The 24365-nt window shown below is 38.1% G+C and overlaps 2 protein-coding genes and 1 pseudogene across 2 annotated transcripts; 2 read left to right on the top strand and 1 right to left on the bottom strand.

The window, feature by feature from the left end:
- The first annotated feature begins 2884 nt into the window (after positions 1–2884).
- LOC113341522 lies at positions 2885–2984 on the top strand (annotated as a pseudogene).
- A 4462-nt stretch (positions 2985–7446) lies between these two features.
- Positions 7447–9205, top strand: LOC113287502 (40S ribosomal protein S29). The gene is made up of 3 exons (XM_026536279.1): positions 7447–7629; positions 8567–8666; positions 8882–9205. The coding sequence occupies exons 1-3, from the start codon at positions 7568–7570 to the stop codon at positions 8888–8890; spliced, it is 171 nt and encodes a 56-aa protein (XP_026392064.1). The 5' UTR covers positions 7447–7567; the 3' UTR covers positions 8891–9205.
- Positions 9206–11539: 2334 nt separating this feature from the next.
- LOC113287499 (scarecrow-like protein 32) lies at positions 11540–13616 on the bottom strand. Its single transcript, XM_026536277.1, has one exon. It carries the CDS (start codon positions 13099–13101, stop codon positions 11701–11703), a length of 1401 nt encoding a protein of 466 aa, XP_026392062.1. The 5' UTR covers positions 13102–13616; the 3' UTR covers positions 11540–11700.
- Between the last annotated feature and the right edge of the window lie 10749 nt (positions 13617–24365).

Below are 24365 nucleotides of genomic sequence, written 5' to 3'. Positions count from 1 at the left end.
TATGAATAGACTCTTCTAGATGTTGCCATCTAATCAGATTGGTTCCTCAACTCCTACAATCAAAATGCTTCCATCCACTTAGGTTGGTTAGTGCCATCCTTAATAAACATAAATTTCTAGGATCTGGAGTTTATTAATGCAACTAAAAAGTTTCTCCCCTACCCCCAAACTTAAATCTAACATTGTCCTCAATGTTCTAAAGATGAAATTAAAAGCATGAACAAGGATAAACAGTTACCATTGAAGCTAAAGATTTAAGGAAATATATTACCGTGTTGCATGATATTGGGTTACCTCCCAAGAAGTTCTAAGTTTAAAGTCTTCAGTAGACATCAAGTTTCATAAAATGGCTAGTTACCTTTCAAATCATATATCAATAGTCGAAATAACTGTGGGTCATCAAAACCAAATAAAACTGCCACTAATATGAAATAACTGCACAGGATCAGAAAAAATAACATAAGGAGCACAACCTCAGTGAAAGTTTCTTGCAAGATAACTGGATTGGGCTTTATATGAGTGTCTTGAAAAATATATTCATCCGAAAAACGGGACTTTAATAGATGGATTTCCTCCTGGATAGTATCAGGAGGATCGGGTTGAGGAGTCTGAATAGACTCAAGTGATACCTCATATGCAGTAGGCTCGAGTCCCAAGTTAGGGACTTCTATTTGACGATCACTACCCACAAACTTAGAATTTTGGGTGTCTCTAAATAGACTAGTCACAATATTCCTAACTTCTAGACCATCAGGTTCCTGAAAAAGGTCAATTGCTTTCTCTGAATTATAATGGGGTGGTTCATCCTCGAAATTCTTTTGAGGTATACTAGCTGCAGGACTTATATGTTTCATATCATGTATGGTCAACCCTAGAGTTTCTTTATTGTCTTGAAGCACGATTTCTGGCCTGCTGTCCTGATCGGATGCTATAATCATAAGCAAAGTCTTAGATGGCCCTAAGAATGCAGATTTAGGGTCCAACTTAGGAGGCTCTTCTAAATAAGGGATTAAGGTAGACTCAAAAGCTTGTAATGGTTCGAACCTAGATTTCCATTTATCAGTATCTAACATAGGAATAGAATCCAACATAGCATTCACTTGTTCAATGTTGCTATCTTTGTCGAAATCCATTTTAAAGTGGGCTAGAAAACTCTCTAATGGATCTTCCGATGCGATATTTGGTAATGACTCCTGAACTAAGGTTCCTATCATGTTCACCTCTTCAATGCACGTGTCATCTAGCTCAGAATGTAGCTTATTGAAATTAAAAATATTTAACTCAATAGTCATATTACCAAAAGGTAGATTCATAATACCATTTCGACAGTTTATGATCGCATTAGACGTAGCTAAAAATGGGCGACCTAAAATCACAGGTATCTAGTTCTCTAGGTCAGGGACAGGTTGGGTATCTAAGACCACGAAATCCACAGGATAAATAAACTTTTCGACCTCAATAAGAACATCCTCGATAACTCCTCGAGGAATTTTAACAGACCTATCAGCTAACTGCAGTGTTATCTGAGTAGGTTTCATTTCACCAAGACCTAGCTGTAAGTACACATGGTACAACAGTAAGTTCACACTAGCTCCTAAGTCAAGTAAAGCTCTTTCTACCCGGTGTTTTCCTATTGTACAAGCAATGGTTGGGGAACCTGGGTCTTTGTACTTTGGAGTGGTAGTGTTCTGAATGATTGAACTTACATGACTAGCTAAAAAGGCTTTCTTATGGACGCTAAGTTTTCGCTTTCGCGTACACATATCCTTAAGGAACTTGGCATAAGCAGGAATTTGCCTAATTGCATCTAATAAAGGAAGTTTTATGGTAACTTGATTAAAAACCTCCAATATGTCATTAAAGTTCGATTCCTTCTTTGTTGATGCTAATAGCTAGGGAAATGGGGCTCTAGGCATAGGATCAGACCTCTTAGGAACCGAGTCAGCATCATTGGAAATTTTATCAGTCCCCTCAGTTAGCGGTCCTGAGGGATGAGATCCTGAGGGGTGAACTACAGTATGTTCACTATTGGGCATGTTTACCTGATTGTCTACTACTCTACCACTCCTAAGGGTTCTAATAGCATTCAACTGATTCGATGGTTTTGCACCTACTTCATGAGCTCCTCTAGGGTTGGGTTGAGTTTGACTAGGAAACTTACCTCTTTCTCTTAAAGACTTATTTATATGACTAACCTGGGTTTTCAACTCGGAAATAGCCTGAGAGTTAGCCTGACCTATTCTCTTATTTTCTTCTATACCTTGAGCAACAGATTGCTGAAACTGCATAGTGTTACGAGTTAACAAAGCAAGAGACTCTTCTAAACTCATAATCTTCTTATCCGGAGGGTTCTGAAACTGTGCCGGGGGTGAAGGATTCTTAGTATAGCCAAAACCTGGGGGAGCTTGAGAGTTACTAGACTGACCTTGATTCTGGCCCTTAGACCAAGAAAGGTTGGGATGGTTTCTCAATCCAGGATTATAGGTTTCTGAATATGGGTCAAACTTCTGACGGTTATCAAACCTAGTGTTATTATAGAGAGCATTGGATTGCTCTTCAACAGTATTGCCTTCCCAAAAAGGCTTTATTCTACTACTAGTATGACCCACTTCTAAAGCTTCTAACCTTTGCTATAGCAGCAATTTTGGCATCTGATTCGTAGCTTTCTTCTACCCTATTAACGTTTCCTTTGCCTAGAAGAATTGTTTTCTGGGGTACCCTATTACTTTCCCATTGTTGGGTCTTTTCGGCGATTTCATGCAAGTATGTCATCGCATTATCAACTGTTTGGTTTTCAAACCCACCTGTACACATGGACTCTACTGTAGTTGTGGTGGGATAATCTAAACCCTCATAAAGGATCTGAACTAACCTAACCTTTTCTAAACCATGATGAGGACATTGGGCTAATAAATCATTGAACCTTTCCAAATACCTATACAAAGATTCTCCCTCCTGTTGTGTAAACGTGTAGATTTGCGTCCTAATAGACGAGGTTTTGTGCCTAGGGAAAAACTTGTTCAAAAAGGCGGATGTAAGTTGTTCATAGGTTTCAATTGATTCGGATGCCAAACTATAAATCAACGATTTGGCTTTATCTTTTAAGGAAAAGGGGAATAACCTGAGTTTTAAAGCATCATCATCAAGGTTTCTAATTTTCAAGGTACTACAAATTTCCTCAAAGTCCCTAACATGGAAATAGGGGTTTTCATTTTCTTTTCCTATAAAGATTGGGAGCAACTGTAAGGTTCCAGGCTTAAGTTCATAATTTGCTTCAGTTTCAGGTAACTTGATACACGAGGGACGAGTAGTCCTAGTAGGATTCAACAAGGTTTTCAAAGTTGCCATTTCTGGCGTTATTGGACTATCAGGGATTTTCTCTTCAAACGGACGTTCAAAAACGGAATCTTCACGAATCGGACTCTCTAAATTGAGGTAATCAAGACGCTTAGAACTACTAGGTTTCTCTTTAACAAATCTACCTAGGGCATCTCTTTTACGTTCAGACATGCAACATAATAAGGAAGGAAATTCTATGCAAACACAAAACAAGGCTGACTCAACCAAATCAAACCTAAATTTCTAACAAACAAAAAGCATGATGGATCCACTTAGATTGTCACTAGACCAGCTTCTATTCTTTCGAAAAGGAACTCGTTACAATATGATCAAACCCCTCTGGAATCAATCTGAGTCAAAGTAAGTTGAATCAAGGCGAGGGAAGCTCAGTGGAGCTTTGGTACCCAAGGCCTCACCGGTTACAAGGCGGCGCAGTCACGCATTCAACTCACAGAAACCGTCAAGAACTTCGAAGTATGCTCAAAAGAGTAACCAATATTCTTCGAACGACTTTCCTATTAAGCTCGTTACCCTATAGGTCTCGTTCTAGTCAAAATTTTAGGCTTAGGTTCGCGTTTGGTTTCGTGTTCCTAAGGCGGGCAAGAAGAGAACGGTGATGAAATCCGAACCCTTATCTTGTATGGTCAGTCCTTGCCCTTTACTAGGAATTAAAAGCAACCGTATTCAAGTCCTCAGCACATATTCACCTTAAGGAATACAGTAAAACCGCTGACAGGGGATTCGCGGGTGTTTCGAAAAACTTTCCTCCCGTACCAGACGGGCGAAGAACCGCTGAAGTCGACTCGGGCCACAACTCCTATGTTATGTACGAACCCGAGGGGCCGAGGTGATATCGTAATCACCGTCCTTCCCTGCACACAGTTTGTATTTAAACCAACCTTTTCTTAGGGTTTAAAAATAATAATGTCCAAAGTCCAATGTCCAAGTGTCCAAAAAGAAAAGAAAAATTACAAAAATAGCAAACCCTAATAAAGTTCTCTCTCTCTCTCTCTTATTTTTTTAATAAAGAAAAATAAACAAACCCTAAAAAAAAATATCTAAAAAGAAATTGTCTTCTTCTTCGTTCTTTTCGCTTTAATCTTTCGCTCCAAGTCTTTATGCTTTAAGTTCCAGTCCTTACGAAATCACCAAACTCCTTGGCTCAATTCGTTTTATGATCCAAAACCTGTAGACAAAAGATAAATACCCAAAAACGTAAAAAAGAACAAAAATAATAAAAACCTAAAAAAAAAAAAAAAAAAAAAAAAAAAACTAAGTCTAAAAACCCTAAAAGCAAATCCGGTCGGCGGCGCCAAAAATTGATGTGATTTGTAGATAGTGGTAAAAGTGGTTCGATTCTCAGACTTGCGAAGGATAAAATATAGACTTAAATTCTAAAACTAAAATAGAAAACAAACTAAAAATTGTCACAAACTCAATCAAAGATGATATCAATATTAAAAGAACACTGAGGCTAAGATTCCACTATTTTCCAAGTTCAAAGTGATTTAATCCCAATATTTATATTTATGCAATTTTCTCGTTCAAGTTGATTCTAACTTATTGCAACTAGTAGATTCTCAAAATAACAAGTGTAAATCCAAAGCATAGAACATCAAAAACCTAGGTCCAAGTATGTTCTATCAAAAGAAATCACAATTGCTTAACAAGGATCATTCAAACAATTTTCAACCAAGGCAAATAATCATAAAATAATTGCAAATAAATAAAAAAAATAGAATATACCACTTCTTGTTGGAAAAATAGCTTCCTCTATCGCCTCAGCAATGGGGTTTAGCTCCTCATATTAATCACTTGCTCAAAATACATGTTTGTTGCTCAAAAGTTGATTAAAGATGAAAAACTATAACACTGGATGTTTGCAACGATGTATTGGCGTTGCAAGACAAAGGACTGACTGTTACAAAGAAGTCACTGTAGCAGCATTACAAATTTGAGACGCTGTTCTTATTTGCAGCGGATGTTCTTCAGCAGCAGCAGCAGCAGAATACGGTTTCCTGCAACTTGATCAATATGGCTCTGTAGGGTTTCTAACTCCTCTGCGACTGCTCCAATAACTTCGTTACCTTTCCTGGGACTTAAACACACCTTTTATACTACTCAAAAACCTAAAAATAACGATTAATTCTCGCTTTTTCTTTACGTGCAAGTCACGGCAATAATCTCTTCTGCCGACTTCCCTAGCCAATTCTGAGCTTTCCCGATTGTCTTAAACTCTTCCTTAGATAGAATACTACCTTAGGAAACAATTTCACGCGTTTAGTCTCCCTGAATTACCAAAAATCAACCCAAACAGAGACCCGTATAAAACTCAAACTCTGTTTCCTTATTTTGGATTATCCAGCCCAATTCGACTGATTCCAGCGCACATACCAGGCTTGTTTAGTTGAATCACGTCTAGCCCAGCAAATTTCAGCGATTGAATCTCACTCAAAAATCTTCGAAATTCAAACGAAAATTTGGTTGCTCACTGGTTATTTTTCCCGCCAAAAAAAATATTCGAATTTTGAGAAGAAAGTGACCTCCCCCTATCCTGTGCTGGTCTCCCTTTAGCAACTGCCCTGAAATGGATGCCCCTTAGTAATTGGTTGCCCCTTATCCGTTTGAGGGGTCCGAATAGCAAGTGTCCTCCAGGGGTGCCCCGCGCAACTTTTCAAGCAGATTTTTCCAAAAATGTTTATCGACCAAAAATACCTACACACACATAAAACACCATAATAAGTACAAAAATGAGCACTATCAATATATAGAATCGAGATAATTTAGACACAAAAATGTGTCTATCATATAGCAAAATGACTTTTGTCTCAAAGATAGGAGATAGAGTAGATAGACTTTTGAGTGATAGATAAGTTCAAGTCTCCACATACCTTTTAGTCGATGAAGTTCCACCAGTTCCTTGAGTAGTTCTCCGTCTTGTATGATGATTGCCATGGAGTTCTTAAGCTCAACTACACTTTCTATCCTAGTCCGAGACTTTAGCTATAGTAGACTAGAAATCAAGACTAATAGTTTTGATCACTAACATTGACAAACATGCTTGAGATAGCAACGCATGCAAGTTCGACCGAGCAATGCTCTAACAAAACATATGTAATCCGATTCTTAACAACAAAACACACATGAATGTCAAACATAAACAATCAGTTTATGTGATACATATATAAACACCGATTATGGAATGGAATCTGAATAGATAATCTTAATCGGTAAATTAATAAGCAAATATAACCTGATTATGGGATCGCATAGTTAAAAAAAATTATTTGTACCCAGAATCGGATTTTTCTATTGTACTTATATCCCGATCCTGGAGATGTCTTTTCATATTCCGATTCAGGAACCAGCATCAGTTTATGTTAATCATCATATAAACCGATTACTCTGCATACTCTTCATGGCTGAAGAACAAAACCCAGAATCGGTTTATTCAATATATCAAGATAAACCGATTTTGGGTAAGATCAGAGATTTGGGTTTTCAAAAACCGAAAATTTAAACATGTAAATGAACGAGGAAATGAAACAACTACAACAGATTGATGGAGATTTACCTTTTTCTTGGTTAGATCGAAAATCGTTGGAGAAGAAGATAAAAAAAAAATTGATTAGGATTTTGAGAATTTGAAAAGATTATGATGAAAATAGATTGTTTTTTAGGTTTAAGTTTTTGATGTTTTTGGATTTACTGAAAATGAAAAGATTAGTATTTGGGGGTAAATTAGTATTTTTTGAGAAATTTAGTAGCCCATAACAATTTGGTGGAGTGGGAAGAAAAATTTGACAGGCCCCAATTTCGTCAGGAAAAAAATCCACCCCTATAAATCTCAGGGAATTGGTCTACGTTTGATCCACCCCTGGACGTGTCGATGGCAAACCATGGTTGTCCGGGTAAGAGGAGAAAGTGGCCGTCTCACTCAGTCCAGGCTTGACTAGTAACTCGAGGTGGGTCTGCTTAACCTAGTATATTTCATCCAACGGCAAAGATAGTAGATGAGAATTGGCAGATGACTCGAACCATCGAGGCGCATCGAATTGTAAATGCCAACAAAATAGAAAAAGAATTAGGGTTTTCACGTGACCTATAAAATTCCAAGACATCTTTACCTTTCGCCTTCTGAACTTTTATTTGACGATTAGGGTTTTATTGCGCTCCTCCATCTTTCTCTGCAAGTCGGCTAAGCAAAAGTTCTCTTGAAGAATCAATCATGGGGCACGCTAATGTCTGGAACTCTCACCCTAAGAACTATGGACCTGGTTCTCGTACTTGGTATGAACAATACTCTCACCGATCCATCATCTGTTTTCTTTTCTTAGTCTTGAAGTTGTTTTGATGAATCTATGAAACTCTAATATGTTTTATACTGATTATAGTTTGAGCTGAATCTCTAGGATTTGATATGTTTTATTGAACTTTTTGTTTGATACTATGATTTATTTCACTCAGTTAGCTTAGAACAGAGCCCTTAGATGAGGGTGTGCTCTTATTTTTTGTTTGAATCTGGAGTTTGTATATATATCATGTCAGTTTTGTTGAAAGATGGGTTTTACTCTAAACGATGAGATTTAAGATGTGAATTTTCTTAGTAATCTAGAAGGTATCTTGATGCTAAAGGTTGGATTAAGCTTAGAAGTTGTGTTGGTGTCTATATGCTGATTATAATATAAGCTTGCAAATATATGTTGGGGGGTGGAATAAGCACTGATAGTGCCTCAAATTTGAATTATCCTTATTGTAATGAAATGTGTAGTAGTACTAGGCTTGTACTTGTGGATGAATACTGGGTTGATGAATTCTGCCAGTGCTATGCATCTATGTTTCTGTATGTGTGAAGGGATTCAATTTTCTGCACTGTCCTGCTATGAACTCATATTATGAGTCGATAAGTAGCTACTCTTTTTGGCTGAAATCTGCTTGTAAGGGTGTCCATTGACAAATGACAAATCTAACATACGAAATGACAAATAACACTATCAGTTTGAAGGTATATATAGTGCAGAATTCTGAGAGCTCATTAGAAGAATTCTGCACTATTATACCTTCAAACTGATAGTGTTGTTTGTCATTTCGTAAGTTAGATTTGTCATTTGTCAATTTTATTAAATAAAAATGAAACTTTAGTTCTTTACATTTTTGTATTGCCTGCCGAAAATGATTTACCTGTCCTCTTGACTTCTTGCTTATGTAACTTGTTCATTTTATGCAGCCGTGTTTGTGGAAACCCTCATGCTATTATCAGGAAGTATGGTCTCATGTGTTGCAGACAGTGCTTCCGCAGTAACGCCAAGGAAATTGGTTTCATCAAGGTAAACATTAGTTTGCAATCGTTCATTTATTGTGAACTGGTTTTATATGATTTGGGTATTCTCATTAATTTTGCTCGATGAGAAACAATGAACTTAAGTCTGAGACAGGAAAGACTTGATGAAAACTTAGTTTAATTGCTGTACACCTTTTTTTATTGGTAGTTAAGAATCTTGGATTATGCTGTTACTGATACTTGTTTCTCTTTGTTTTACAGTACCGTTAAGATTGCAGTGCTGTTACGAAGATGTAAGGCTGGTATTTTATTGCGGGGGTGATGTTTTTCCTAAGAAGATATGATACTTTAGAAATGATTTTGTAGACATCCTTTGGATAATTTTGTAGACTTCATTTGGTTACTGAACCCCGACAAATTCTAGTGTTTATCTTTTGAAATGGTTATAACTTAAAATGCTACTTTATTGTGACAACAAATTCTACTTTTTTTCTGTTAGTCTGCATTACAACTGCATACGTATTGAATGAATGTCATGGGATTCAGAATCCACTAGTTTTATGTTAAAAGATGCAATTTCTTTCTTGCTGGTAGATTTCAAGGTTTCTTGCTTGTGTAGATTTCAAGGTTTCTTGCTTGTAGAGCATGTTCTGACTTGATTATGGGTTATTATGGAACTGTTATGCAAGTTCTTGAATCAGTGATGCATATTTGTCTGATGTTGTAATGTATGTGACGAGTAACTCTGTTCTTATTTACTTATCTAGAATTGGGAGGGCTTTGGCTGTGCAAGTTTCTGTAGTCACACAGGCAGAAATTTGTTAAATATAGGGGTCAGACTCCTATCTGGTTCGGCATTGAATTATAGGCTGATGTTGTAATGTATGTGACGAGTAACTCTGTTCTTATTTACTTATCTAGAATTGGGAGGGCTTTGGCTGTGCAAGTTTCTGTAGTCACACAGGCAGAAATTTGTTAAATATAGGGGTCAGACTCCTATCTGGTTCGGCATTGAATTATAGGCTGATGTTGTAATGTATGTGACGAGTAACTCTGTTCTTATTTACTTATCTAGAATTGGGAGGGCTTTGGCTGTGCAAGTTTCTGTAGTCACACAGGCAGAAATTTGTTAAATATAGGGGTCAGACTCCTATCTGGTTCGGCATTGAATTATAGGCTGATGTTGTAATGTATGTGACGAGTAACTCTGTTCTTATTTACTTATCTAGAATTGGGAGGGCTTTGGCTGTGCAAGTTTCTGTAGTCACACAGGCAGAAATTTGTTAAATATAGGGGTCAGACTCCTATCTGGTTCGGCATTGCATTATAGGTCTCCATCTAGTATGATTCGGAACTGTTTTATTTAGGGAGCTTTAGCAGTGGCAGCCAACTTACAAGTGTTGCTGTAGAGTACTCTATTATGTTGAATGAGCTAGTGCAGAATATTTCTATTAACAAGTGATCAACCACATTTTGATTGCTTCACATTCCAGATGACTCAATCTCATATGGTGAAAGTCCACTTGCTACAGCATCAACTGACAAGATAATATGAGGAACATTATTCTGTTGGGTTGGAGAAAAGCCTAATGAACAGAGGTACCAGTTTGTTGCATTGCACGAGTTGCATTAGCAGTCCCTGTGTCCACAGTTGATTCTGAATCACCTCTCGGCAAGCATCGCAGTAGTTTAACACAAGCCCTTCTGGAATACTGTTTGATTCTGAAAGACTGGTGGAAAAGAATTAAGAAATGGTGTATTTACAAGCTAATAGCGCATTGCGCCCATCTTTTTACTGAACCCATCTAGAAAATAGTTCCACAGCTTCCTAGTGTACTTACCATGCAGCAAAAGATGGCTGGTGGTCAACTCTTCTTATGCACGAAGACAACATTGCTTCTCCAATATATTGCGGCCTCTTTTATTTAGATTATCAGTGGTAGTGGTAGGGATGGCATTGTGTAGGGCTGACCACACAAAAGATTGAGCTTTGGGTGGTACATGCTTAATCCGATATACCTGCAACGGAAGGAAGGTAAATGGAGACGGACTACAATCATAAACAGATTTAGCCGAAACTCTCTCACCTGAATTGCATCATTAAAGCTGCCACCTCAAAAAGTTCTTCCCTGTTTAGAAATTTTGTGAACTCCCAAGAGCCATTACCTATTAAGTCTTTAACCTTTGGTTTCTACCCCACTGCCAGTTTGTAAGCCTTGGGGTATTTTAGTTTCAGGCTTTCACCAGTTCTCCATTAATCCCACAGAAATATTTAAAATACGGTAGTTCTTGAAATCTTGCTCTTTTCTATTATTTTTAAGTGTCTTCTTCATAAACGGCTAAGCTTTTGTTTTTTTTATCGTCACCCAAACAGCGTTGTTATATACATGTAGTTGTGGCGATATGGACCACTTCCTATTCCATTTTTTTTTAGTTTCTTCTTCTGATTTTTCTAACAATCACGGAACTGCAGTTTGGAACTGCATTTTGTTTTTCTTTCCAATTGTTTGTCATTTTCAAGGCCAATGCCACCAACTTGTAGCGAAACTTTGACAACAAAGACTGCTAATATGCTCTAGTCTAGTGATACCTGCCTCCAGAATTCTTTTGTTGATTGGAAATCCACAGCTAGCAGATTTTCACAATTTTACTGCTTCTTACCAAGGGAAGTTCGGACAGAATTTATGCTTTTTTGAATAACCTGAGCTAGATACCGTCCCATTTGGAACTTGCCATTATTTCTTGGAGCACGCAATAGGCATTTGGAGATTAAGAATATTCAGAAGAGACATAAAGAGAGATATCTAGCTATCTCAGCAGAGATTTTGGAGATGTCACATAGTACACACACTCTAGTCATCTGACTCTAAAATTTAATGCTAAAAAGAGACAAAGAGTCATAAAGGAGACTAGTTCAAAGCAGCTCCAACTATGAAGACCAGATAGATAGAGTGATATACACAACAAATTAAGCATGATGAGAAAGAGATGTACTTTCTTTCTGATATTCCCTTTCCCCCTATCAATCCAGACAATTGATCAAGTGAACTAAAACACATTAAAATGAAGAAATTTAAAAGTTAATAAGAAGGTACCCAAGCAGTAGCAAAAACAACATTATGTCCTTTCCAAGTGAGAACAAGATGATCTTCTTCATCTTCTTTCTTCAATCCCCAACCAGCTGCATGTTCATCAAGCATATGTCTTATCTCCGTTACCGCTTCTTCGCTAAACGAAATGCCTCTAAAATTTGCGTTTCTCATTCTTTGTACCCACTTACGTTTAGACTCCAATCTCTCAACTCTTTGTACATCTTCTTGTGCAATCACATTCTCAATCTTCCAGCATAAATCAGCTTCATACCATTCCATTTGCTTGCTGCCTCGGCGGATGCATGTGTCTACCGCATCGTAGGGTATCCATAAGAAATTAAATGCTGATCTTAATCGACTGACTAAGTTAGTTGATGAGAAATCTGCATCTTCATCTACTAAAACAACTATAGTAGGGTTTAAACTTCTAAGAGCTTTAAGAAATGCACTTCTAAGAGAAGTTGTTGAAGAGAAAGATGGTTCCATGGAGTAATACGGACTATGATGATGGATTTCTCCAAGGGTTTCGTCAGGTGTGTAGTGAAGTTTCATGTGGCTATTTATAACAAGAGCTTCTGGTTCATTACGATCGGTGAAAACTAGCTGTTGTACTCTAAGGTGTTCAATCAGTGATGCAAACCCATCTGCATAACTTGAAGGAATAACTTTAAACTCCATTCCTACATTCCGAGACCTTGCAAAATTCACCAATTTAGCTCCCAAGTCCTCGTAAGAAATGTCGAGCATAGGTGGGATATCAGCATCGCAACTACTGACGGTCAGCTTGATAAAAGGAGGACCTTCCGGACGATTTGCTATTGCATCTATCAGTGTAGGGATCTGCATGCAATGAGTCAAGCTAAGATCGACTATGTGGACGACAGAGAATCCTTCAATGGCTTCAAGTACAGCGGCGTTAGCAGCAACAAAGCCGAAGCGGTGCCAAGGTGTTAAGTCGATGAAGCTGGCAAGCTCAATGACTGAAAACTTATGAGTATGGATAGCATGGTTCGGATGTGTACTTGCCATAGCAGCCGTAAGCATTTTGCAATTTCCAGTCATGGCAGCACGAGAAATAAGAGCTCGAAGAAAGCCACAAGTAAGCCGCTGATTGGAGTCGCCGTCCGGTGGTGCTGTATTGTTTAAAACCCATAGGATCTGTTGCGCGAGAGTGGCGTCGTTGCTTTCGATAGCATTGGCACAGTGAACAAGTAGTTGTTCCATGCAATTAGCATCTTTAACACTTCCTAACGCCTTATTAGTTGTTGGTGTAGAGAAACCAGGCCATGGTCGAGTTCTATGAAACTGGTTGTTGTTCATAATGAAATTTGAACATGGAGTAATAGAATTTTGATGTAAAGGAGGTGGTGGGGTTTCTGTGAATTGCATCCTTGAGAGAGATAGAGATGGAGAAAGAGAATCAGAACAGTGCAGAAAGAGAAAGAGACTAGACTAAATATGGTTCATTGGGAAGTGATCCATTAGAGAGATGGGGATTTTATTTATGGGTAAAAAAAGAGAATTCTGTAACTGATGAATCTGGATAGATATTGACTGTTCAGCCTTTTTTTTAGCTGGGTATGTATTTTTAGTTCTTCCTATGAAAAAGGACTGAACAAAGAAAAAAAAACTGTAAATAACTCTCCTATCCCAAAAACTACTGATATTTCCTTTAAAGTCAATTCTGGGTAGTACCAACCAGAAAAGTGAGAAAGACCTTCCGCAACAATATCAGCTTTTTTCAGTTTGCACAGACAGACATAGGTAGCAGGATGCAAATGAGAAGAAAGTCTACATAGCTAGCCTCTCCTATGAAAAGTAAGATCCTAGCTTGTTATTAATGGCTACTTGTCTTCAAGATCTTCTTCTTCTTCTTCTTCTGCTTCTCAGGTTCTTGCGTTAGTGAGTGAGTGAGAAAGAGATTAGGAGTGTGATAATTTTATACAGAGAGAGATAGGTTTTATGTTGTTGGTTGTTATTATGCATGTGAGGTGGCCGGCTAAGGAGTTGTCTCTATATGGGAGTAGGAGATCTTGTCATGTAATGGTAGGGTTATAATGCATGGTGTGGGGGACTGCAAAATGTGTGTTTTGATTTTGGCTCCTCTCTTAAATGTCTCATTCAACCTACTCACGGGGGGCAATATGTATCATGAACAAATCATTTGTTCAGTTATTGTAAGAAACAATAATCCTTTTTGCTTTGCAGGATTTTTTTCTACTACAAGTCTCTCTTTATACGTAACTTAGACATACCTTGCAAAAACTATCCATGAAAAATAAGATTATTGCGGTCTACATATTTTTGCTAATTTTTGAGTTAATAACTTCCCTTGTCGACAATGACCAACTTCCCTTTGTCTTTGTTGAAGTGTAAAATATCCTACTAGCCATATATATTAATAGAATTCTTGGACGGTCTAATTTTATCAAACAGTTGTTTCCTTGACAATACTATTTCATCTGACACAACTGAAAGGAGTACATACAAGCAACAGTAATGGTGGTCCTGAAAGATTTTTACGTGCGAATTCATAAATTCTCATCGTTTTTAGTTACTTAAGAAGAAGATTTCCTACTTGATAGTGATATAGTGTTTACGCAGGGGACGTTCACCGTAGCACCATGGCATAAAATGTCTTTCTTCTTATCGGAAGGGGGTTTCTTCATTGCTGGGACATTTTGTGTTGACTGCCCCAGGCAGCAATATCGCGAAGTCATTCATCCCAAAATAACACTTGATGCATCATGTGACTGTGATAAATACCAGAAGATGTCAAAGACAAGCCTAAACATAAGTAGATATATCACGCAAAAAATATGTACTTGATTTAAGACATCACTTGACACTTGCATATCATATGATATCCCTTCTTTCTCTCTCTACCACTTCTCTTGCCCAATGCATATATCTTATCCAATGCCAGTTTTGTGCAACCAATAGAAAAATCGATATAAATATGGAATTGCGAAATTTTCAAGTGAAGGAGACTGATGTGTTAGCTATAGAGAAAGGGGTCCAATGACTTGTCTTTCTATGGAGTTTATTCTTTATAATTCTACCCGTGAACTCGCAAAGAAACATTGCAATGGGTGAAAAGGATATGATGATGAAGAGCGTACATATTACAGCATGCTAAGCTGCTTATTGTGATCATGTCGAGTATATATATATATATATATATTTGCATGCGCCCACTGCATATTCCCCACCCCACCAAACCAGCCTGTCTAAATTTCATAGACTTAGACGTGTCAATCAGCATTCCTTCAAAATTGCAATTGTTGGGCCGTTGCCCATGCTAGTAATTTCTCACCTCAATCAATCTGCCTACTGCCTATACATATCATCGGGAACGTTTCCACCAAACCACTTAACCGCACACCGCATGTCTTTTTCCTCCCTCTTCTTTTGATGCATATAAAATCATATAGACGAAATCTAAATTGCCTTTGGATAATAAGAACATATACAATCAAACAACACAATTCAAACCACTGTAGTAATATCCATTATTTAATCCAAGTCAAACTGTTCATAAAAAGTCAAAGAAAAGTTGCAGCATGTACGGTTCTTCCATGGTTTCTAACTTTCAATGCCACAAAAGAATATCTTAGTTGCAGCACGTGGATTGGACGAATGAGTTTATGTACATAAGACACGAACCATTTCTTGGGTTTTGCAGGAGTAGCACAAACAAGCAGGTCAAGCTAAGAGTCTAAGACGGTAAGTGTAAGGGATTAAGAAAAATCCATCTATGTAAGACATGATTAGTGTCTAGGGCCTTGCAAAACAAACATGCAGCTCAAGAGATCAAAAGAGAGTATAAGAAGAATCCTTAAGTAAGCACATGAGATGAAACAAGTAAGTTAAAAAGAATTTGAAAAACAAACTCTGTTTGTAGTGAGAATTTTGAGGAAGATTATTCTTTCTAGTTATGCTAAGCTCCATAGATTACAAAGACTAAAAGACATGCAAATGGGTTCTTTTTATAAGGTGTTAGCAGTTCACTTTATATCATCTCTAATCTCATTAAGGATGGATGACATGGATGAAGATTTTGATTATTCATGAAGAAGTTCTCTTGCAAGACAACATAACAAACAAATTAAGGAGTCTATCATTTTATCAAGTGCTAATTGGTGGTTTTAACATGTGCTAATCAAGATTACTAAAGACTGCTAACTGGATTGTTGTTCTTTGCTATTTGCACAAACAGTTATTTAAGACAGCATAAGAAACAAATGTAGGGGTGCATTGGTTAACTGATTACTAATTAGCTGTGCTAATCAAGATTAGGATAGGATTGGAGTTTGAATTTTCCCAAAGAATCTTATTAGAAAAACTGATCATGGAATAAGACATGTTATAGGTTTTCGAATATCAAAGGGACAGGAAAAAGTTAAGAAAACAATTATTCCATTTTCATGAAAAGAAATAATTTTGATTATCTTTAGCATTTGTTTTGTGGATTAAAAACAAATGAGTGTTACCTAATCATGAAAAGCCTTTAATGGAGTTTCTCCCGATGACATGAGCTAGATTGGCTTTATTAACTGCTAGCTACCTAATTTGTTGATTAAGAATATCAATTACCGGTGTATGGACTGATTAGTATTTTACCGGAGTATAAAATTGATTTATATTATAAACAAACTGAAAGGCACGTCAATTATATGTGTAGAATGTTACAGATCCAACTTTTATGATAAAGCCATGGATGGATATATTTTGCTGCATACCAACGGTAGAGGAAATTGGTCAACTGTCATAAGCATATTTTACATACGAAGCACATCCTGTGATTTATTTGAACTTTGAAGAGACTCATGGGTCATCGTGGCCTTGAACTTTTTAGCGCCCACCTTATAAATATAAGTATAACCCATGTAGCTAGGAAGGTCCATAGTCATCAGAAAAGGTCCGTATGTCATTCTGTGTGTGTACCTTGAAAAACCAAAAATGCATTCAAAATTCTTGAGGATGCTCTTTTCACCTTGACTACCTATTTGCTGTTTGAATTTAGTTTTCTCTTTGTACACAAAGAGAGTAACCAAATGTACTTGCTTCAGTCTCAAATCAAAAGAAGAAAAAAAAGAAAAGAAAAAAAAAGTACTTGTATAAACATCAACAAATTAAAGACAAATTAAAATTATGAATAAAGCTGGAAAACAAGGAGGTTTATACATGTTGATCAGGCAGTACTCCTCAACAACTGAATACAGAGGCGTGACTATAAGTTCTAAATCAATTGGATCTCACCAACAATCAACTTTTTATGGACACATCTATGTGGAAGGCATTCGTCGAAGGCCTACGAACCATCGACAACCTCATCCAGATCCACTCCACCAACTATTACATCCACCTCAACTGCAATTATAATCCGATGATTGATATTCACCTTTTTCCTTCATTGTGTTGTTATTGTAATTTATTGGCTTTCAGCTGTATTCGAATCTCCGGATATCAGATACCCCCATGTAATAGCCCTTTAATAGATTAATGAATTTCATGTATCGAAAAACAAAAAGAACACCGGGGAAAGATTCTGACAACTCATCAGATAATTATCCAAAGGTTTGAAACTCTATCTGCAAACCAAAGAAGCTAGGAGGCCAGGGTCAATGATCACCAAAATTGGTTGGAGGCTGGCCACTTAGATAGATTCTTTATGGATTGTTATGACCAATATAGTCAGTGAAGCACAATAATGTCACTACACTGATAGTGGCACATTCATGAAGCGCATTGGCCAACAAATTGAAGCTTCGTAGTTAAAGGCAAGATAATGCCAGATGACGAATATGACATGCAAAGTTGATGCATGTTCGAGAAATTGAGTTAGCCCAGCTCAAGGATAATGCGAGAACGTGGAATTGGCAGAGTTGACCTATGATTAGTTCAAGGCTCGACCAAAGCTTTGACTGTGCACAGAGATTAGTGATCCAAGCTAAGATATTACTCAGATAAATGAAGCGGACGCCATATGAAGCATATAATGCATAGCGCATCATTGGAATCAGTTGGACATAATTTTGGCATTAATTTTTATAACTTAAGCATCCAAGCAAGCACAACACAACGCCATAGTGTGGTAAAGCGCAATGATGGCCCTGTATTGACAGTTATCAGTTGGTTACCAGTTTTATATGAAGGCCATAGTAAAGGGATGAGTTGGAAGCGGTTATATATAGATCAAGTTATAATTAACCCTATTAGATCATTTTTAATCACTTAAGGACAGGTGTGGCTCGTACAAAACAAAAAGGAAAGGGAGATGGTAAGTTATGGATTAGTTTAGACGGTTACGTGAACTGTTTCTTGGAGAAATATATGTCCAAGGTCTGTGCATCAGTTATCCACGGGTTTTGACCATTGTTTATGCTATATAAATGGTGTAAGGTCATAGAATTAGTAGGAGATAAATTAGAATAGAGTTTTCTTTATTTTTGTAAGTCCATGATGGACATGTTTTAGTTATCTTTCTTTGAAAAAAAAAGGGATTGCATCGTATATTGCATTATTATGTTTACTGAATTTGTGCATGGCCGAAGTACATCTTATGCTTATGGGAGCATGAAAATTTAGAGATAAAGCAAGCGAAAGAAATTCTCTCGTTGCACTTATATCCAAAGTGTGTAAAGCTGAGTAGTGAAGTAAGCAATCGAGAGATGAACCACTGTTTCTGGGTCACTGGGTTAAGAAAATTTACAAAGGAAATTTTAGGTCGTGACTTTGAGGGTACCAGAGCTGTGTTTTCAGCACATTTCTAGAGATAACAATGTATGTTTGTGGTAATACACGTATGAGTTTTTATCTCTTTATCCTATAATTATTTACAGAGTAGCAAGCAAGATTCTTTTAGTGAGAATTAATTGCGTTATTAACGGATACTAATGGCATCATAATGGAGAAAAAATATAGCTTCATTTTCTGCAATTGTTGGTAGTCAAATACTATTACGGTGCTGCAAGTGTAGCACAATGATTTTGCATCACAGAGTTGCAGGCCAAGTCAGTACTCAGCCGTAATGGCGCAATGCGAAGCTATAATAGCGCAACGAAGCCATAATAAGGGTATTCTGCAAAGACCGTCAAGTGTCAAGAATGGCACAACCATGCAGGGCCAGTGAAGCGCAAGAGTGGCGCTACATTTTAAAGCACATTGGCTAAGTAATGAAGCTGAATGGCCGACACATGAAGCTTCATTGAGGGATTGGAAAGACATGGCCAAAGTGGCAGATGCAACATGCGATGTTGGCATCGATGCATATACATGGAATTGAGTTGGCCCAAGCTCAAGGATGATGCAAGAGTGAAGAATAGATCAAGAGTTGGTCTATGGCATATATTCAAGGTTGGCCAAAGCTTGAATAATGCAAACAAGTTGGTAATGCGAGAGTTGCATTACTGTTGTCAAGCCTTATTGGCGTAGTGAAGAAAATATGGCGCATGTGCAACTAGAGTGAGCTTAAGGAGCTGGCATCGATGTTTGAAGCTCAAGGAATATCCGCGCATGAGTTTAGAGTGATAAGCATGCAGGGCCAAGAAGGCTGAACATTAGCGCAAGGCAGAATTTAATATGCCACAACAAGTGGTGCAACATGGCTCAAGTGACGGTTGCAAGTCAGTTACGGGCTTCACAAGCATGCCAATGATGCGTGATGAAGAGGAGCGGTTAGAAAGAAGTTTATAAGCATGGGAAAAGATTTCTAACTGTTAAAGAACATGTGTTGGATGATTGGCGCGAGTTGCAAAGGAACTGGCCAGTTAGCACAGTTAGTGGCGGTTAACAGAACCGCTTTATGGGATAGCCATTTGGCCAAGGAAATCTGCTGTATAAATAGTCCTAAGGAGGGGAAAATTCGGTAGGCTTGCGAGAACATATGTGAGGGTGAGTTTGCATATGTGAGTGAATATGAGTGTTTTTGTAAGACCAAGGCTTGGTTCAAAGGTGAACAAGTCTGTGTAAGTCCCAAGGGGGAAAAGTTTTGTATTTATTCCCTTTGGTGCAATAAAATGAAGTGATTTTGTCATGTTCTAAGTGTTCTTGGTTGGCTGATTTATGTTAGTGAAGTATGGCATGAATTGGAATGTATTATGGGGTACATTTGATGAGTTTGAGACAAGAGAAAGAAGGTTAAAGACTTCCGTTGATAAACCTGAAGAGTTAGATGTTTGTATTGGTACAAACTTATAAGGCTGAAGTGCAATTGGGTGAAGCTATTCACAGAACCACTTGTGCTGCCGAGTTACACTTTCGCAGAAATTTGCAGAGGCATTTTGGAGGTGTGATAGTCGGGTATCAGAGCGAGGTTTGGTATATAGTTCGAGTGTATTTGTTGGATAATACACTAGAAATTCTTTCTCTCTTAAGCTATTTTCCTGTGAGAAAGTAAGGGGCGCATTATTTTTCAGAATATTGTATTAGAAATGAGTTCTGATGGCATGATGATCGACGAAGAACTACCGGGTACGTTTGATCAACTTGAGGATTATGGTGATCTTGGTGATATAACCATTGATTTCAGTGCAGATGGCATTGATATCCCTCTTTTTTCTGAAGATAAAGGCAGGATATACCTACTTGAAGGAAGAACATCAGATTGGTTTAAAGAATTCGATGGCAGGGTAAGTGTTGTAGAAGACAAAGTGTCTGATGCAACCCTTTTGAATTGCGAAACCAATGCTGAAGTGACTGAATTGAAGGTGCAATTCAGTGACATAAAGACCATACTAACAAGACATGCGAAGCAAATGTCAGAGGAAGTGGCAGGCATTCACGGGTTAATCAGTAACGACATGATTGCAGGGGCAAACTTGCATGGAGAAAGCTCAATTCGAGTCCACGAGCCAAGAATTTACGCAGGTTCCAGAAATGCTAGAGAAATTGATAATTTCTTGTATGACGTTGAGGCATACTTTGAGGCGAATGGAACTGGGGAAGAGAAAAAAGTAACTCTCGCAGGCAATTACCTTGGTGGTGATGCAAAGGTTTGGTGGAGAACTATGCTGCAAGAAGATGAAGCTGTTGGTTATGCCAATCCAATGTCATGGAATGACATGAAAGATGGACTGAGATGTCAGTTCTGGCCAAGCAATGGTGCTTGGTATGCAAGAGAAAGTTTACGTAGGCTCAAAATGACGAGTACACCACAGGCCTATGCTGAAAACTTCCTTGTATTGGTGCAAAAGACGTGTGGCATGAGTGAAGAAGATCAGATGTTCCAATTTCTGGCTGGCGCAAGTTCAAGTGTGATTGCTGAACTTAAGAAGCGCAAAATCCAGAGTATCCAGATGGCTATTCAAGTAGTAAGAGGGCTTACTAGTTGCACAACAACTGAAGATGTGCAAAGATGTGAAGGTGAAGCCAAAAGGAAGGAAAAATTTGTTGGCAGTAAGCGCAAGCATGAACCTAAGGAAGAGGAACTACTCCTTTCATCCCGGAAGTATAGGGGATGTTTCATTTGCAAAGGTTTACACTTCTCTAGAAGCTGTCCACTCAAGGCACAACTCAAGGCATCAGTTGGGGATGATTATGGGGATCATTCCAGCAAGACTCATGAAGGCCGAAGTGAAGGTTCAAGGAAGAGACCTCGTAGCGAGATTGTCGCTCACTTCGGAAAAAGAAACTAATCTAAGAACAAGGCATAGTGTTCTGTCTCCATTGGCAATACTTGGACAAAAAAAAATGGTGTTTACTGAGCTTGTTTTATGTAGATTAAGTTGTTGGTTGTTGCAAACTCTGTGTGTAGAGTTTGGTTGTACAAACTTTTATTTGAGTCTTCAAGTTTGTATATACTTTGCTTTGGTGTAAGCAAGTTGCTTTGTTAATGAAGTTTTAGCTTTCCAAAAGTGATCAGTGGATCAATCATGTAATGGTACATGGTCTTTTTCATGTAAGAGCAGTAATGAATGAAGGTGTTTTCGTTTATAAAGTCTTGCCTCTTTATTTACGATGTAAAGCTAGTTCATGGGGAGATGTTGCAAGTAGCATACTTAGCCTAACGTATGCAATGACAAGACGAGTTGAAAGCTAATAAGCAAAGCATAGGACAAGGGTCCTAGTTGATGTATAAGTGATATTGCTGTTTGGGAGATTGCAAAATGGCACGACAGCAGATGGGCGGCGACAGTGCATACAACAAGTTAGAGATCATTTTATCAACAATCATGAGTTGGGTAGAGCTCATGGACTTAGAAAAAGACACACACTTTCCAGGCAAGTTGGCAATGCAGTTCAAAGAAGTATTGGAGACATATTGGCTTTGAAGGCATGGCATATGGACAGCTAAAGGGTTAGCTAATGATATGTCCAAGAAATAGTTAGTCACAGTTTTAAACGGGATGTGCAACTCAATAGTTTTGTTGCATGAAAGTTAAGCAAAGAAAACTCACCATTTTAGTATGGGTATGCAAGATGGCATAAGTATAGAGTTTATACTTGGTTGCCACATTCAGATAAATGAGTTCTTGAATGATGTTTTGCATAATTAGAGTTTGGCGAGGCATGAAGTGTTGAATGCGGGTGTCTAATGCAAAGAGAGCCCCGATTACTTTGTGACGTGCTTAATGAGGATCGCGGAGAACAACAGTTCAACGGAGAAGTAGCCTAATAAAATTGATTGAAATGAAGCCAAGTCGTTTATAAGTCCTTATCATGTTGAGTGAGGTGCAAAAGGCAAAGTTGGGAAGCGATGGCAATGATCGTGGTGATCAGATTAAAAAGAATCATTATATGCGTACACTTAGGCGTAAATGATTCAAGGAGAAATTCAAGATTAAAATGAGTTGGCTAAAGAAGAATTTCAAGTTTGCATTTTGGTATTGATGCATGATTTGAGTAGCAGCGTAATCGTAGTGCACGACGCCGAGAAGTGGCTCAAGTATATGATATCAATGGAAAAGCAGTAAGTTAAATGATGGCATGTGGTACTAGGCATAAAAGTTTTGGCAAGAAGGAAGGCCAAACAAGTTTGCTGAATTTTGAGAGTGGCTCAGAAGTGTACAAGGCCGAAGAACAAGTATATCGGGTATACTTGGTTGCGTTCAACGAGGACGTTAAACGGATTAGGTGGGGGAGGTCTATTACGGTGCTGCAAGTGTAGCACGATGATTGTGCATCACAGAGTTGCATGCCAAGTCAGTACTCAGCCGTAATGGCGCAATGCGAAGCTATAATAGCGCAACGAAGCCATAATGGCGGTATTCTGCGAAGACCGTCAAGTGTCAAGAATGTCATAACCCTGCAGGGCAGTGAAGCGCAAGAGTGGCGCTACACTGTAAAGCACATTTGCTAAGTAATGAAGCTGAATGGCAGACACATGAAGCTTCATTTAGGGATTGGCAAGACATGGCCAAAGTGGCAGATACAACATGCGACGTTGGCATCGATGCATATCCATGGAATTGAGTTGGCTCAATCTCAAGGATGATGCAAGAGTGAAGAATAGATTAAGATTTGGTCTATGACATATAATCAAGGTCGGCCAAAGCTTGAATAATGCAAACAAGTTGGTAATGCAAGAGTTGCATTACTGTTGTCAAGCCTTATTGGCGTAGTGAAGCAAATATGGCGCATGTGCAACTAGAGTGATCTTAAGGAGCTGGCATCGATGTATGAAGCTTAAGGAATGTCCGTGCATGAGTTTAGAGTGATAAGCATGCAGGTCCAAGAGGGCTGAACATTGGCGCAAGGCAGAATTCAGTATGCCACAACAAGTGGTGCAACATGGCTCAAGTGACGGTTGCAAGTCAGTTACGGGCTTCACAAGCATGCCAATGATGCGTGATGAAAAGGAGCGGTTATAAAGAAGTTTATAAGCGTGGGATAAGAGTTCTAACTGATAAATAACAGGTGTTGGATGATTGGCGCGAGTTGCAAAGGAACTGGCCAGTTAGCACAGTTAGTGGCGGTTAACAAAACTGCTTTATGGGACAGATGGCTGTCCCATGTGTGTGTATCAGTTATGCACGGTTTGGACAGTAAATCTGCTGTATAAATAGTCTTAGGAGGGGAAAATTCGGCAAGATTGCTAAGGAGAACATATGTGAGAGTGAGTTTGCATATGTGAGTGAATAGGAGAGTTTTTTAAGACTAAGGCTTGGTTCAAAGGTGAACAAGTCTGTGTAAGTCCCAAGGGGGGCAAAGTTTTGTATTTCTTCCCTTTGATGCAATAAAATGAAGTGATTGTGTCATGTTCTAAGTGTTCTTGGTTGGATGATTTATGTTAGTGAAGTATGGCATGAATTGGAATGTATTATGGGGTGCATTTGATGAGTTTGAGACAAGAGAAAGAAGGTTAAAGACTTCCGCTGATAAACCTGAAGAGTTAGCTGTTTGTATTGGTACAAACTTATAAGGCTGAAGTGCAATTGGGTGAAGCTATTCACAGAACCACTTGTGCTGCCGAGTTACACCTTCGCAGAAATTTGCAAAGGCATTTTTGGAGGTGTGACAAATACTCCATCTGTTTCAAAAGGACCGTCCTCTATTCCATTTTCGTCAGTTTCAAAATTATGTCCAACTTCTGTTTATAGGAGTATTTTTTCAATGAACTTTTTATTATAACCTTTAATTTTTAATATTCATAAATGCATATTAATGGGACCTAACCTAAAATATTAAAGAAATTTGTACAATTAAGGAAA

Source organism: Papaver somniferum, chromosome 1 (assembly GCF_003573695.1).
Source record: "Papaver somniferum cultivar HN1 chromosome 1, ASM357369v1, whole genome shotgun sequence".
Classification (NCBI taxonomy): domain Eukaryota; kingdom Viridiplantae; phylum Streptophyta; class Magnoliopsida; order Ranunculales; family Papaveraceae; genus Papaver; species Papaver somniferum.
This window is presented reverse-complemented; position numbering and strand designations above follow the sequence as displayed.